Below are 14,152 nucleotides of genomic sequence, written 5' to 3' on the forward strand. Positions count from 1 at the left end.
TTCATACAAAAAAAAAATTTTTAACGACCATGTAAACCAAGACTAAGGTACATGAATATTTTAAAATAAATAAATAAATATAAATACTTTAAACACTGTACTTCTTCTCTCAGAATCAGTTATATGCCTTGTTGAATTACCAAGATGATATGGAAAAAATCCTAAATTCATTATAGTCTGGTTTCTCCTAAAGTAAACGCTATAAACGGATGGAATTTTCAGGCCACTATTAAAATAGTGAAGATTCGTTCAGAATAACTTGAAATTTTCCATTTCGTTCCAACCAAGACAGATATAAATGGAATATGCTTTATATGGTTTTATGTTAATTACAATAGTTAAATGCTTTTGGGCATCAATGTAGCTTATTAATTCATTTTTTAAAACATTACTTGGTATAACATAAGCAGTAAGAAGAATGCCAACAGGCTGTGGCAGAGGCTGTATGTCCAAACTCCCTTCAAGGAAGACATATGAAGAGAGCCCAACAGGAATCAAATGTGGAAACAAGACAGTTATGGCACAATCCTCTTGTCAGGCAGTATTCCATCTGGCCTTTCTGGGCAAAGACTTGCTTCTCCATGGAGCATTTATCAATCAGGGTCCCAGCAAAGCAGATGGTACACTGCATAATTGAAGAGGTTTTAATAAAGGGACTATTTACTAAGGTTTGGCAAGGTTAGAAAAACCAACAAGAGACAATGCAATACTCTCAGGCTTGCAACAATGGGGTGCTGTTTCCACCCCTGGGCCTGAAAAAGCAAAGGAAGGGAACAACTAGAAGAACCTGGAGAAACAGATGAAGAGAGTGGGCCACCTGGCAGGATCTGTGGCCGCAGTTGAGGGAAGCACAAAACCAGCATAAGCAGAGAAGAGAGTGAGGAAGCGTTAACAAATACTCCCATCTCACACTCTAGTCAAGCCTCCAACCTCCAGCTGGAAAAATCCAATTAGATACCAAATAGTAAGGGACCTACTGATGCAATACATACACAGGTCAGCCTCTCTGGGCACACGTCAAGGTACAGAATGGGTCTGTAAGGGTAAACGGAAGTTATCCACTCGTGCAGGACCCCAAGACAAACATAGAGCAAGCTACAAATAATATACCAGGAACATCAAATAGCACATTTTGGCTGGAGCAGAAGGTGTATATATGGAACCAATGGAAGAAAAAGTGAAAATGACAGGGTAGAATAAAAGATAATTAAGATCACACTAAGAAGTCACAGTTTGAAGGTACACATGCAGGAAGGTAAAATAATCCCAGGATAATGGCAGCAGTGTATACAGTCAGATTGGAAGAAGAGTCACTTCTAGCAGTTAGATGATTCCAGCAGCCTCGGTATTAAGGAAGTAGTAAGAAACAGTAACAAAACTTGATCCCGTAGTATGTCCTGGGTATCTGAAAAATCATACCCATTTAAACCTCTCTATTTTGAACTAAGAAACCTGGGCCTCAGAAAACTAACCTGATGAGAGGCACCTGGGTGGCTCAGTCAGTTGACCCTCTGACTTCGGCTCAGGTCATGATCTCGCGGTTCATGAGTCCCAGCCCCACATCGGGCTCTCTGCTGTCACCCTGTCAGCACAGAGCCCGCTTCAGATCCTCTGTCTCCCTCTGTCTGCCAATCTCCTACCTGCGTTCTCCCAAAAATAAATATTTTTGAAAAAAGAAAGTAACCTGCTGAAAGTCAACCCAGAACTAATTAGCTATTACAAATGCCCACCAACTTGTGCTTTCTAAATGAAATATTGGCAACAGAAAGTGAAAAACAGAAGTTCATTGACAGGTCCAGAGCTCCATCAACCAGGAGATCTCAGATGAGTCACCTGACCCCTTCCCTAGCTCACCTTCCTTATCTGCAACTAAGAGCACCTACCAAAATTATTTCTTCCATCTCTAAAGTTTTCCTGTTGCAATACTAATACTTAATTCATCAGTCTTGCCACCCTCAAGTCAATCTGCCAATGAACATCCCCATCAACTTCATCTTCAACTCATCCCTGGCTGTGAACTCTCAAATTAAATCTGATTTCAGTCTCCCCAACAAATGCACTCAAGCAAAAACTCTTCAGTGAGAGGCCATCTCCAGTCAACTCAACCTACAGGTGATAGGCCTTCTGTGATACTGTGATATAACAGAAAGTATATATTTGCTTTCATCCTCATTTCCTAGTACAGAGCCCCTACAACTCTTATAATTCCCTGAGTGATAAGGGTGAGAGGAGCATTTATGGTTATTCTTAATAAGCCCTTTTCAACCATATCTGGATTCATGCTAATGAGGTAACTCTTAAGAGGATGGGGGCTGGTTGTCAAAGGAACCAACAATGTAATTAAAAGGTTGGAACTTTCATCTCCAACCCCAAACTTTGGGAGTTCAAGCAGCACTGGCCAATGATTTCATCAATCATGCCTAGGTAATCCACAGAAACCCTCCACGTTGGTGAATGTACTGAGGTGCTGGGAGGGTGGCATACCCAGAGAGGGCATGGAAGCTCCACTTCCATTAGCACATAGCTTGCCCTGTGCATTTCTTCCATGTGGATGTTCCTGAGTTGTATCCTTTACAATAAACCAGTAATAATAAGTAAAAGGTTTTCCTGAATTCTATAAGACACTCTAGCAAGTCATCAAACCTAAGTAGGGGGTCATGGGAACCAAATTTACAGTTGGTCAGAAGTATAGGTGACAATTCTTACAATGGATATCTAGAGTGGTGGGTAGTCTAATGAAACTGAGCCCTTAACCTATGAGGTCTACACTAACTCCAGACGGTTCATGTCAAAATTGCTCAGTACAGCCCTTTTGATTCCCTGAGCAACACCATGGTGGTTGGGAAAAACAAGTACATTATGAAAGGGGGCAAAAAGGAAGGCAAGAAGAAAGTGGCTAATACATTTTCTAAGAAAGATTGGTAGGATGTAAAAGCACCAACTATGTTCAATAGAAGAAATATTGGAGGGGGCACCTGGGTGGCTCAGTCAGTTAAGCATCCACTTTGGCTCAGGTCATGATCTCACAGTTCATGGATCTGAGCTCTGCTTCAGGCTCTGTGCTGACAGCTTGGAGCCTGGAGCCTGCTTAGGATTCTCTCTCTCCCTCTCTCTCTGCCCCTCCCCTGCTTGCGCTCTGTCTCTCTCTCTCTCTCAAAAATGAACGAACATTAAAAAAAAATTTTTTTTTAAATATTGGAAAAAACACTAATCACAAGAACTCAAGGAATCAAAATTGCATCTGATGGCCTCCAAGACAGTGTTTGAGAAGTGAGCCTTGCTGATCTGCAGAACAATGAAGTTACATTTAGAAAATTCAAGCTAATTATTGAGGATGTTCAGCGCAAAAACTTCCTGTCTAAGTTCCATGGCATGGATCTTACCACTGACAAATGGTGCTCCATGGTCAAAAATGGCAGACCATGACTGAAGCTCACATTGATGCCATGACTAGGAATGGTCATTTGCTTCATCTATTTTGTGTTGATTTTACTTAAAAATGCAACAATCATATTCAGAAGACCTCTTATGCTAAGCACCATAGGTCTGCCAAATTCCAAAAAAGATGATGGAAGTCATGACCCAAGAGGTACACACAAATGACTTGAAAAGAGTGGTCGAGAAATAGACTCCAAATGGCATCGGAAAAGGCTTGTCAGTCTATTTACCCACTCCATGATGTCTCTGTCAGAAAAGTAAAAATGCTGAAAAAGCATTGGGAAGTACGAACTGGTAAAACTGATTAAGCTTCATGGTGAAGGTTCTGGAAAAGCTCCTGGGGATGACACCAGTGCTAAAGTTGAACAAGCTGATGGAATGTGAGCCCCTGGTCCAAGAATCTTGTTTAAAACTCTAACATTTAATGGTGACAAATAAATTAAAAAAAAAAAAAATGATTTGTGATATTTAAATAACAAAAATTGTTTTGTATAGAAAACCTACATATTCAGTGTCCCAAGTATTGTCATTATAGAAAAACGTACTTTATCTTTACCTTCTATGATTTCCTATAAGAAATTATACCCCTGCAAGCCATTTGACCACATTCAGAGCACAATATTACTGGGTTTTTTTTATTAGACTTTATTTTTCAGATCAGTTTTAGGTTCCCAGCAAAATCGAGCAGAACAGAGTTCCTATAGACCACCCCACCACCAAGCTGTCCCCAATTATCAACATCCTCCATCAGAATGGTACATTTGTTACATCAATGAACCTATGATGACACGTCATTATAACTCAAAGACCATATTACAGTTCACTCATGGTACTAAACATTCTATGGGTTTGGAAAAATGTGTAACACCATGTATCCACCACTATAGTATCATACAGAATAGTATCACTGCCCTAAAACATTCCTTTGTAGCCTGCCTATTCATTTCTCTCCCCTCTTCCCCAACACTGGCAACACTGATCTTTTTACTATCTCTTTGTTTTTTCCTTTTGCAGAAGCCACAGAGTTGGAATCATCCAATGTGTAGCCATTTCTGATTGGCTTCTTTCACTCAGTAATGAGATTGAAGTTTCCTCTATACCATTTCATAACTTGATTGCTCATTTCTTTTCAGCACTGGTTACCATCCCATTGCCTCTATGTACCACAGTTCATCCTTGCACGGAAGGACATCTTGCTTGCTTGCACTTTCGGCAATTATGGTTAATAAAGCAGCTATAAACATCTGTGTGCAGGTTTTTGTGCAGACACAAACTTTCAAGTCCTCTGGGTATATGCCAAAGAGCATGGTTGCTGCCTCATATGCTAAAAGTACGTTAGTCTTGTAAGAAACTGCCAAACTGGTTTCCCAAATGGCTGCACCATTGCACACTCCTACCGGCAATGAAGGAGAGTTCCTGTTATTCCGCACTCTCACCAGCATTTGGGGTTGTCAGTGGTCCAGATTTTAGCCATACAAGTAAATGTGCTGTGGTATCTCCTTCTTTCACTCGCATTTCCTTAATGACACATGAGGTGGATCATCTTTCATGTGCTTATTTTCCATCCATGTATCTTCTCTGGTGAAGTGTCTGATGAGGTAGTCCGTTTTTTTAACTGGGTACTTTATTTTCTTACTCTTGAGCTTTAAAAGTTCTTTATGTATTTTAGATAATATTCCTTCATCAGATTTATCTTTTGCAAACATTTTCTCCCAGTATCTGACTTGTCTTCTTACTCTCTTGACAGTCTTCTCTTGCAGAGGAGAAATTCTTAATTTTAATGGAGTCCAGCTAGTCAGTTCTTTCTTTCAGAGATCAAGCCTTTGGTGTTGCATCTACAAAAGCCATCCACACCCCAGGTCACGTACATTTTCTTCTGTGCTATCTTTATCGCCATTAATTAAAATACATATATGTGTGTGTGTGTATACATATATACATATATACATATATATACGTATACATATGTACGTGTACGTATATGGAGTAGCCAGCATGCAGCTGGTACTTAAGACAGAGGAGGAGTAAGGCGATTAAACCCTCAAGCATCCTGAAGCACTGCTTTCAGAAGCTCAATCAAAGAACCGCTAACACAGTGAGTCTCCAGCGGGAGAGGTCAGGGAAGTCAGGGTACAGTCACGTGGATGCAGGATCACACTTAGGAGCACAGGCAAGGGAGGAGGCCAGCCTGGATACAAACCCCAACTCTGCGCTCACCAGCCGTGTGCCTCTGGATCTTAACTTCCTCAACCAAGAAATGGGGAGAATATTTAGAGCCACTTCACCTCACAGGGCTGTTGTGAAGATGAAAGGAGTAGTCATATGACGCGCTTAGCGCCTGTCCCACGGAGCCTGTCCCTCCCAGCCTGTCCCCCTGAGCCTGCACAATACACACCAGCACTTCTGTTTCTGCATTCTTCAAAACGGGACGTGGGCACGCAGTTTGCTTTTTAATCATGATGTTTCATTTTATTTTGAAATTTCAGAGAAGATTCAGGGAGACTCTGATTCTCCTATTCTCTGGTTACCTAATAAATCGATGAGTCGAAATAAATGAGGAACAGCATGTGGAAGGTAGAAGACACAAGCCAGCTGGAAAACTATGGGGTTAAAATCTCAACTTGGTGAAAGCAGTGTTTTCTTTTTTTAAACACACAATCCCCACTTGTAATAAAACAATTAAAATTTTAAGTGAAAAGCTCAATTCATTTAATATTTCAATATTATATTATTGGCTTTTATTTGTACTAATCTAAAAGGGGAAAATAGACTATGAGTATTTAAAAATTAAACCATATAAGTGAGGATAATTTATTTCTCAGTGACTTCAAAAGGAATCTGGTTCAAAGTACAGTGACTAACAAAATAAAGCATGATTCTATTTTCTAGTGTAACTACAAAAATTATACACAAGAGAGTATCAAAATTGAATACTTTTAAAAGTACTTTCTTTTTTTAAGTTTTTTAAATTTATTTTGAGAGAGACAGAGACCACACGAGTGAGGGAGGGACAGAGAGAGGGAGAAGGAGCAGGCTCCAAACCACCAGCACAGAGCCTGATGTGGAGCTCGAACCCACGAAACTGTAAAATCATGACCTCAACAGAAACCAAGAGCTGGACGCTGAACCAACCAGGCCACCCAGGGCCCTTAAAAGTCCTTTTTTTTTTCTTTTTTTAATGTTTGTTTATTTTTGAGAGAGGGAGAGACAGAGCATGACTTGGGGAGGTGCAGAGACAGGGAGACAGAGAATCTAAAGCCAGCTCCAGGCTCTGAGCTGTCAGCACAGAGCCCGACCTGGGGCTCGAACCCACCAACTGTGAGATCATGACCTGAGCCAAAGTCAGACGTTCAACCGACTGAGCCATCCAGGTACCCCAAAAGTACTTTTAAAAATCATTAACTACAACCAATTAGGTGATATAAAAACCTGCAAATAACATCAACTATATCTAAATAAAACGGCAAAAAAATACACATAAATCATTTCCTTATCTTAAAATTGGTTAAATTATCTCTTCCTGATCTGAAACTCAAAATCCATTTTGCAGAAAAATAAAAATGAGATTAAAAAACGATTATGACCTGACTCATTTATAAGCCAATCAGATATATGCCTCCTGCATTAGATTGGTCAATGGACGAAGTAGTCAAGGACAAAATGTTACAACTTTATATCTAAATAATTGTTAACTAAGTGATATTTTTATAATATAGTTCAAACAATACAGTTGCTTCCCTTTCTTACCAGCCAGAGGATATGGTCCAAGACCCCCAGTGGATGCCTGACACTATGTATCTATATATATCTATATAGAGATATATATCTCCATATATCCATATGTGTGTGTGTGTGTGTGTGTGTGTGTGTGTGTGTGTATGGTACCAAACCCTAGATGTACTGTTTTTTCCTGCACATGCAGAGCTCTGATGAAGTTGAATTTATAAATTAGCCCCAGTAAGGGATTAACAACAATAACTAATAATAAAATAGAAAAATTACAACCACAGACTGTAATAAAAGTTATGTGGATGTGGTTTCTCTCTCTCAAAGTATCTTACTTTCAGGGCACCTGGGTGGCTCAGCTGGTTGAGCATCTGACTTCAGCTCAGGTCATGATCTCACAGTTCACAGGTTTGAGCCCCGCATCGGGCTCTGTGCTGACAGCTCGAAGCCTGGAGCCTGCTTCAGATTCTGTGTCTCCCTTTCTCTCTCTGTCCCTGCCCTACTCATGCTCTCTCTCTCTCTGTCTCTCAAAAACAAACAAACAAACAAACAAAACATTTGAAAATTAAAAAAAAAAAAAAAATGTCTTCCTATCCCGTATTCGCCCTTCTTCTTATGATGGTAAGATGAGCCGCGAGGTGAACGAGGCAGGCATGTGATGAGGGGTCAGGCTGCTAGTGACCTTCTGATGGTAGTCAGGAGGAGGACCATCTGCTTCCGGACATGAGCTGACTGTGGCTAACCATATCCAGAAAGCAAAACTGCAGACAAAGGGGGACTACTGTATACATCTGCTTATCCCACTCGCAACAATTACCTTTAATGGTTTCCTCCACAACCTCTACCACTCGATCTATCTGTTGAACCTGAAAAGAAAACAAATGGTTAGATAAGCTATTTACATGAGACAAGACACATTAATTAGTGTTGACCCTTCTGCTTGAGTCAATGAAACACATTTTTCTAAGCCCACGAACTCAGGTTTCCTTTAATTCATGCATTTGGAGATATTATAAAAAAAATTGTGTATTAATGTTTTATGTTACAGTGAAGTATGAAATTATCACTCTCCTGTCCTCCCATGATAATTGAAGAAATAATAATACATTTACATGAACCTCCTGGCGTGCTGTTAGCATAGCCTATCAACATCAACTCAACAGATCCAGGGACATAAACTGAAGTTTAATTAAAACATGTCTCTTCACACACACATTCTCTTCTTTTCATTCTTCAAAAAAAAATGGCACAAAATGACAACCTAAGCAAAAGGACATGCTGGTAGTGAGATCTACCCCCTGTTCTATGCTTTATTACTCTAACACTGAAACACCTTTTAATGAATGTCTACCATGTGCTAGGCGCTGTGCTCGGGTCAAAGGAATACAAAGTCAAAGAGTGCATCTCAGAGAACCAAAGGGGACTCTAAGAGTGGCTAGGGTGTAGAAGGAAAATGGAAAAAAGCAAAGACTGTACTTACTGCAAGAAGCTAAGGGAAGGGAGAAAGTCAAAAAGGAAAAAATCATAAGTTGATATCACTTACACCTTGCACAATCCTCAAGCTACAACTTTATAACAGAATACATGCTCATCAAAAAAATTCAAACAAATCAGAAATGTAAAAAGGAAATAAAGTAACCTGTAACATCCTACACCCTCCATTTCTGCTCCTAAGACAATATCATTCATAATAGTTCAATAAGTAGATACCAAGACATTTGTCAGTACAGAATATTTACATATAGCTTTGTTTTGCACTTTTTTCCTTATAAATTTTGAGATAAATAGGTACACAGATAGATGAGAGTGAAAATAACAATCCTGCCTCTATACATCATCAATACATAAGGTCCACTTCATTTACGTCACTAGCTGCCTAGTATCTCCTGTAGAGATCTATCATAATGCATTCATTCATTCCCCAACTGATGGACCCTTACGTTATTTCTTTCACTATTATACAAAGATGCTGCAATGAACTCAAATGAGATAAGAACCTTCTAAAAAGACTTTAATAAAAGTGCAATGGCAACCCTCTTTTGAATATTCCATTGGCCTCAGTGTCTTACAGGAAATAAGGAAAGACTTGCGAGAACACACCTGAACTTGATTCTGCTTCTGACCACTCAGCCCAGCACAGTGGTAGGAGTAGCAATAATTATTGAGAAATTGCCAAAGGCAAAGTAAATCTCTGTTGGATCTTTAGTCCCAAACAAACCTGCCTTGCTGGAACCACCAGGTTCTGTCTGGTTTTATGAAGAGAATTCATGTGGCTTCCTTACAGAATGTGATCAAAGTCAAAATATCAGAGTTCAAAGAAGAGGAAAGCAGCCAGTAGGGTCGAATGGTACGAAGATAGTGAGTTAACATAAAGACTGGAATGCGTATGCCTGATTTAACAATGAGGGAATCGATGAACTTAGGGGAAGCAGTGAGCTCAGCAGTAATGAATCATAACTAAAAAAACAGTGACAGCAAATAGAGACTACTCTACAGACAGATGGATAGAAAGAAGAGGAGACACGAGCTGGTCAAATTTCCCAGTGAATGTGGGTGAATGAACAAGGTATCAGATGAGGATACAAGAGAGAGAATAAAAGTAATGCAAGATGAGATGATCCAATGGTGGAATTAAAACACAGAAGCTTTCCTACGCAGGTGGAGACCTAATCGCTCAAAGGGACCACTGCACCCAGCTCGGAAGCACATGGACTGAGAAAGAGAGTCAGAATAATCTGTAGAAGAAGCAGTTAAAACATTAAAAAGTTGAGGGTAAGATAAAACTGTAATATTCTTAAAAGAAAACATAGCCGTAAACGTAGGTGAACCTTAGGTTGGACGCTGGTGTCTTAGACGTTATACCGAAACCATGAATGACAAAAGAAAAAAGATAAAACAAAGTTATAACCTCTTGGTACATTAAAGGACACCATCAAGAATGTAACAAGACAACACAGAAAATGGGAGAACATTTTTGCAAATCATAAACACGATAGGATTTAGATTTGTATCTAAAATATATAAGGAGCTCCTGCAACTCAATAACGAAAAAAACAAATACTTAAAAGAGTAAATTTAATGTTATATATACTTTATAATAATGAGATACTACTCCATACCCACTAGGACGGCCATAATCAAAAGGGCAGACAATAACAAGTGTAGGCGAAGATACTGAGAAATTGGAACATTTCTACATTTCTACATTGCTAGGGGGAATGTGGTAAAAGGGTGCAGCCGTTTTGGAAAATAGGCAGAGCCTCAAATAGTTAAACAGAGTTGCAACAGGATTCCAGTCCTTAGTATACACCCAAGAGAAATGAAGATACATGCCTACACAAAAACTAGTACACAAATGTTTAAAGCAGCATTATTCCTAATAAGCAAAAGGTGGAACCAACTCAAGTTTCATCAGCTGATGAAGACATCAACAAAAGGGTAAACAGCCATACAATGAAATATCATTAAACCGTAAAGGGGAACATAATAGACAGTAGTCCCCACTTTACCAGGAGTTTCACCTTCCACGGTTTCATTTACCTGCAATCCAGAAGCAGATGACCTTCCCTCTGACATATCATCAGAAAGTCAGCAGCAGCCTAATCCTACGTCACGGTGCACATGTCATTCCCGTCACGTAGGCATGTTATCATCTCACATCATCACAATGAGAAGGATGAGTACAGTACATTAAGATAGTGTGAGAAAGAGATCACATTCACGCATGAGATTACGCAATACATTACATCACATTATGCTTTTATTATAGCATAGGACTATAACTGTTCTGTTTTAGCAATAGTAATTGTTGCTCATCTCTTACTGTCCCTAATTTATAAACTATGCTTTAGCATAAGTATGTATGTATAGGGGGAAAAAAAAACACTGTATATATAGGGCTCAGGGCAATCCACAGTTTCTGTATGCACTGGGGGTCTTGGAATACACCCCCCCCCCCATGGATAAAGAGAGGAATACTATATGCTACAACATTATGCCAATCCAAAGCCAGACCAAATTAGTCAAATACTGTACAACTCCATGTATATGAACTGGCCAGAATAGGACAATCTTCAGAGACAAAGTAGATCACTGAATGCCTGTGAACGGCAGTAAAAGAAATGAGAGAAGCTGCCAGGGAGGGCTGGGTTTCTTTTTGGAGTGCTGAAAATATTCTAAAATTGACTCTGGTGGATTGTGGCATACTTCTGAATATATTAAAAATCATTAAATTATACATGCTTCATGACAGCACTGTATGCTGTGTCCATTATATCTCAAAAAGGCTGTTATTACAATAATAATAATAATAATAATACAGGCTGACAGCAGTCAAACGTTCTAATACCAAGGTCATGAACCTCAAGGAAAAACTGAGGATATATATTCCCAATTAAAGGAGGCTTAAAGAAACCTGAGAATTGAATGCAACTTCAAATATGGGGCTTTTTCTTTTCCTATCGAGAACATTACTGGGACAACCAGCAAGATCTGAATACGGTCTTCACATAAGCCTACAGTGTACCAATGTTAATTTCCTGATTTTTATAATTATACTCTAAGAGTGTACGAAAATATTCTCATTTTTTAAATATATGGGTATTCAGAAGTAAAGAGGCATCACGTCTACATCTTACTCTCAAAGAATCAGAAAGAAATGTATATATACATTTTTTTTAAAAAAGATAATTATAAGCAAATTTATTAAAATATTAACATTTGCAGAATCTGGGTAAAGGGTATATGGTAATTCCTTTTGTTTGCAATTTTCCTGTCAGTGTGAAACTATGTCAAAATAAAAGTTTAAAATATATGTGTGTGCGTATGTATATGTTGAACAAATAAAGAGAATTTTTGTTTATGCTGATAGTCGCACAGAATTAATCGAATGTATGTACACAGCTGAAAATATATTATCTGATTTTTATGTTTTATTTTATACTGAGAGAGAGAGAGAGAGAGAATGAAAGCGCGCCGGGGTGGGGCAGAGAGATGGAGACGGAATGTGAAGCAGGCTCCAGGCTCTGAGCTGTCAGCACAGAGCAGGACGCAGGGCTCGAACTCACAAGGAGCCAGATCGTGAGCTGAGCCGAAGTCGGATGCTTAACCGACTGAACCACCCAGGCACCTCTATTGTCTCATCTTTTCAAAGAAGGACTTAATTCCATTTGCTTTATGGCCGAAAAATCAATGTTCCCTACACATAATTTAATCACTAGGTGCGTGGAGGGCCTCTAGAACTTGAAAAAGCGTCTACCAAACATTAAGAAAATAAAAACAGCACTTGATTACAAACACGCAGGGAGTAAGTTCAGTGAGCGATTTAAAGAAAATATTGTGTTGCTTCCATTTCTAGTGAGGTGGATACTGGAGGAAGTGGTGGGACAAAAAGAAAGAAGGGGAAGCAGAGAAGGAAGGGAGAGAAGAGACGGGGGCTGGGGGGAAGCAGTTAAATGGGAGAGGGGAGTTAGAAGGCCAAAAAAAAAAACAAAACAAAACAAAAACCACCAACACGTGGGAGGCAGGGAGAGAAGAAAAAACAATTACGAGAGAACAAACTCAAGATCCACGTAGGGTAATGAAGAATATATTGAATTCATTCTGGAGAGAAAAGGAAAGCTGTTCTTAATTAATACTATAAATTGTAGCCCTGAATACACAAGAGCTTAGTTTCTGGCATATAATTCAAATAAAATAAATAAAACAGTATCTCGTGTCCTTCAGGCACTTAGTTATAAATATACAGGAAAGAAAAAGGCATGCAGTATGTTCTATTACTGACTCCGTATGTTGTCGACAATGAAGAAAGGAGTTAGTGAACAAACAATTCATAAATAACATTAACGAGTCACTCTGCTGCAGAACTTTTAAAAGAAATCCATCAAAATATTTTATTCAGCTATTACGAACTACTCCAAATTTATAACTAAACACACACGGAAGAAACAAACTTACACAAAGTCACCTAAAGCAATCAAAGTGCTCTTCGTTTAGAGCGGTGCCGTCCGACAGACCTCTCTACACCGACGGAAGCGTTTCTGTGTTGTGCCACCCAACGTGGCAGCCAACGGCCCCCTGTAGTCACTGCGTACTTGAAGTGTGGCTACTGTGACCGACCAGCTTTCAACGTGAACTGACTCCAACGGTCAGATGCAGCTATTGGCAGGTCACACCAGAAAGCGCAGGTTTAGAGCGTGGCTCGGCCAGCCACCCAACCTGTGGCAATTCGCGACACACCTCAGACCCAGTTCTGCCAACCAGACCGTCTGGAGGTCAGCGGCTCTTGCCCTAGCAGCTTTTGCCCGAACAACGAGCCACAAGGTACGTTAATGACTAGTAACGGCACAGTGACAGCTAACATTTCTTGAGCAATTACCACGTCCCAGGCTCTGCGCTAACACGTCACATGCTCTAGCACATTTAATCCTCAGACATTCCTAGGCAGGAGGTACTACTGTCATTTCGGAGGCTAAAGGAGCCAAGGCACAAGGGTACCCGGCGAAAGTCTGGCCAGGTGTTTTTGGCAGATCTCATCCGGGAGTGGCACACGGGACGTGGGTGGTACGTTTTATGACTGTTCCTTTTCCTATACACGTGGAGGCCATCACTAAAGGATCACAGAATGCCACCCGACTGAACTTGGACTTTCAAGAGACCCCGGTAACAACTATTCCCCCAACCTCTGCCCACAAATCACCACTGGCATGCATGCACTCACTTCACAAGTATCTATTAAGCACCAGCTAAACACAAAGCACTGTCTAGCAACTGGGGACACGATGGTAGAAAATACAAAGTCCCTGCTTCATGGGCCTTACATTCTAATGGGGAGGGGGAGGGGGGCAAAACACGTTCAACAACTGAAAATGTTCATTTCTTGTCATGACAGATACCACGAAGAAAATAAAATATGGAAGTGGCAGGAGGTAGAAAGGGCAATTCTGCCACGGTGGTCCAGTAAACATCTCAACAGGCAGCACTAATCCTG

At 40.0% G+C, this 14,152-nt stretch overlaps 1 protein-coding gene and 1 pseudogene across 8 annotated transcripts in view; one reads left to right on the plus strand and one right to left on the minus strand.

The window, feature by feature from the left end:
- Window positions 1–14,152, minus strand: part of CDKAL1 (CDK5 regulatory subunit associated protein 1 like 1) — a 706,407-nt gene that overhangs the window by 505,607 nt on the left and 186,648 nt on the right. For all 8 annotated transcript variants that reach the window (XM_019425254.2, XM_019425255.2, XM_019425256.2 and 5 more), the window contains one exon: window positions 7,982–8,030. In XM_019425254.2, the coding sequence (XP_019280799.2) occupies window positions 7,982–8,030 (49 nt within the window). The remainder of the gene's footprint in view (window positions 1–7,981; window positions 8,031–14,152) is intronic.
- Window positions 2,665–3,822, plus strand: LOC109252694 (40S ribosomal protein S3a-like; annotated as a pseudogene).

This window comes from Panthera pardus, unplaced genomic scaffold, assembly GCF_024362965.1.
Source record: "Panthera pardus isolate Hobbes unplaced genomic scaffold, ASM2436296v1 HiC_scaffold_17, whole genome shotgun sequence".
Classification (NCBI taxonomy): domain Eukaryota; kingdom Metazoa; phylum Chordata; class Mammalia; order Carnivora; family Felidae; genus Panthera; species Panthera pardus.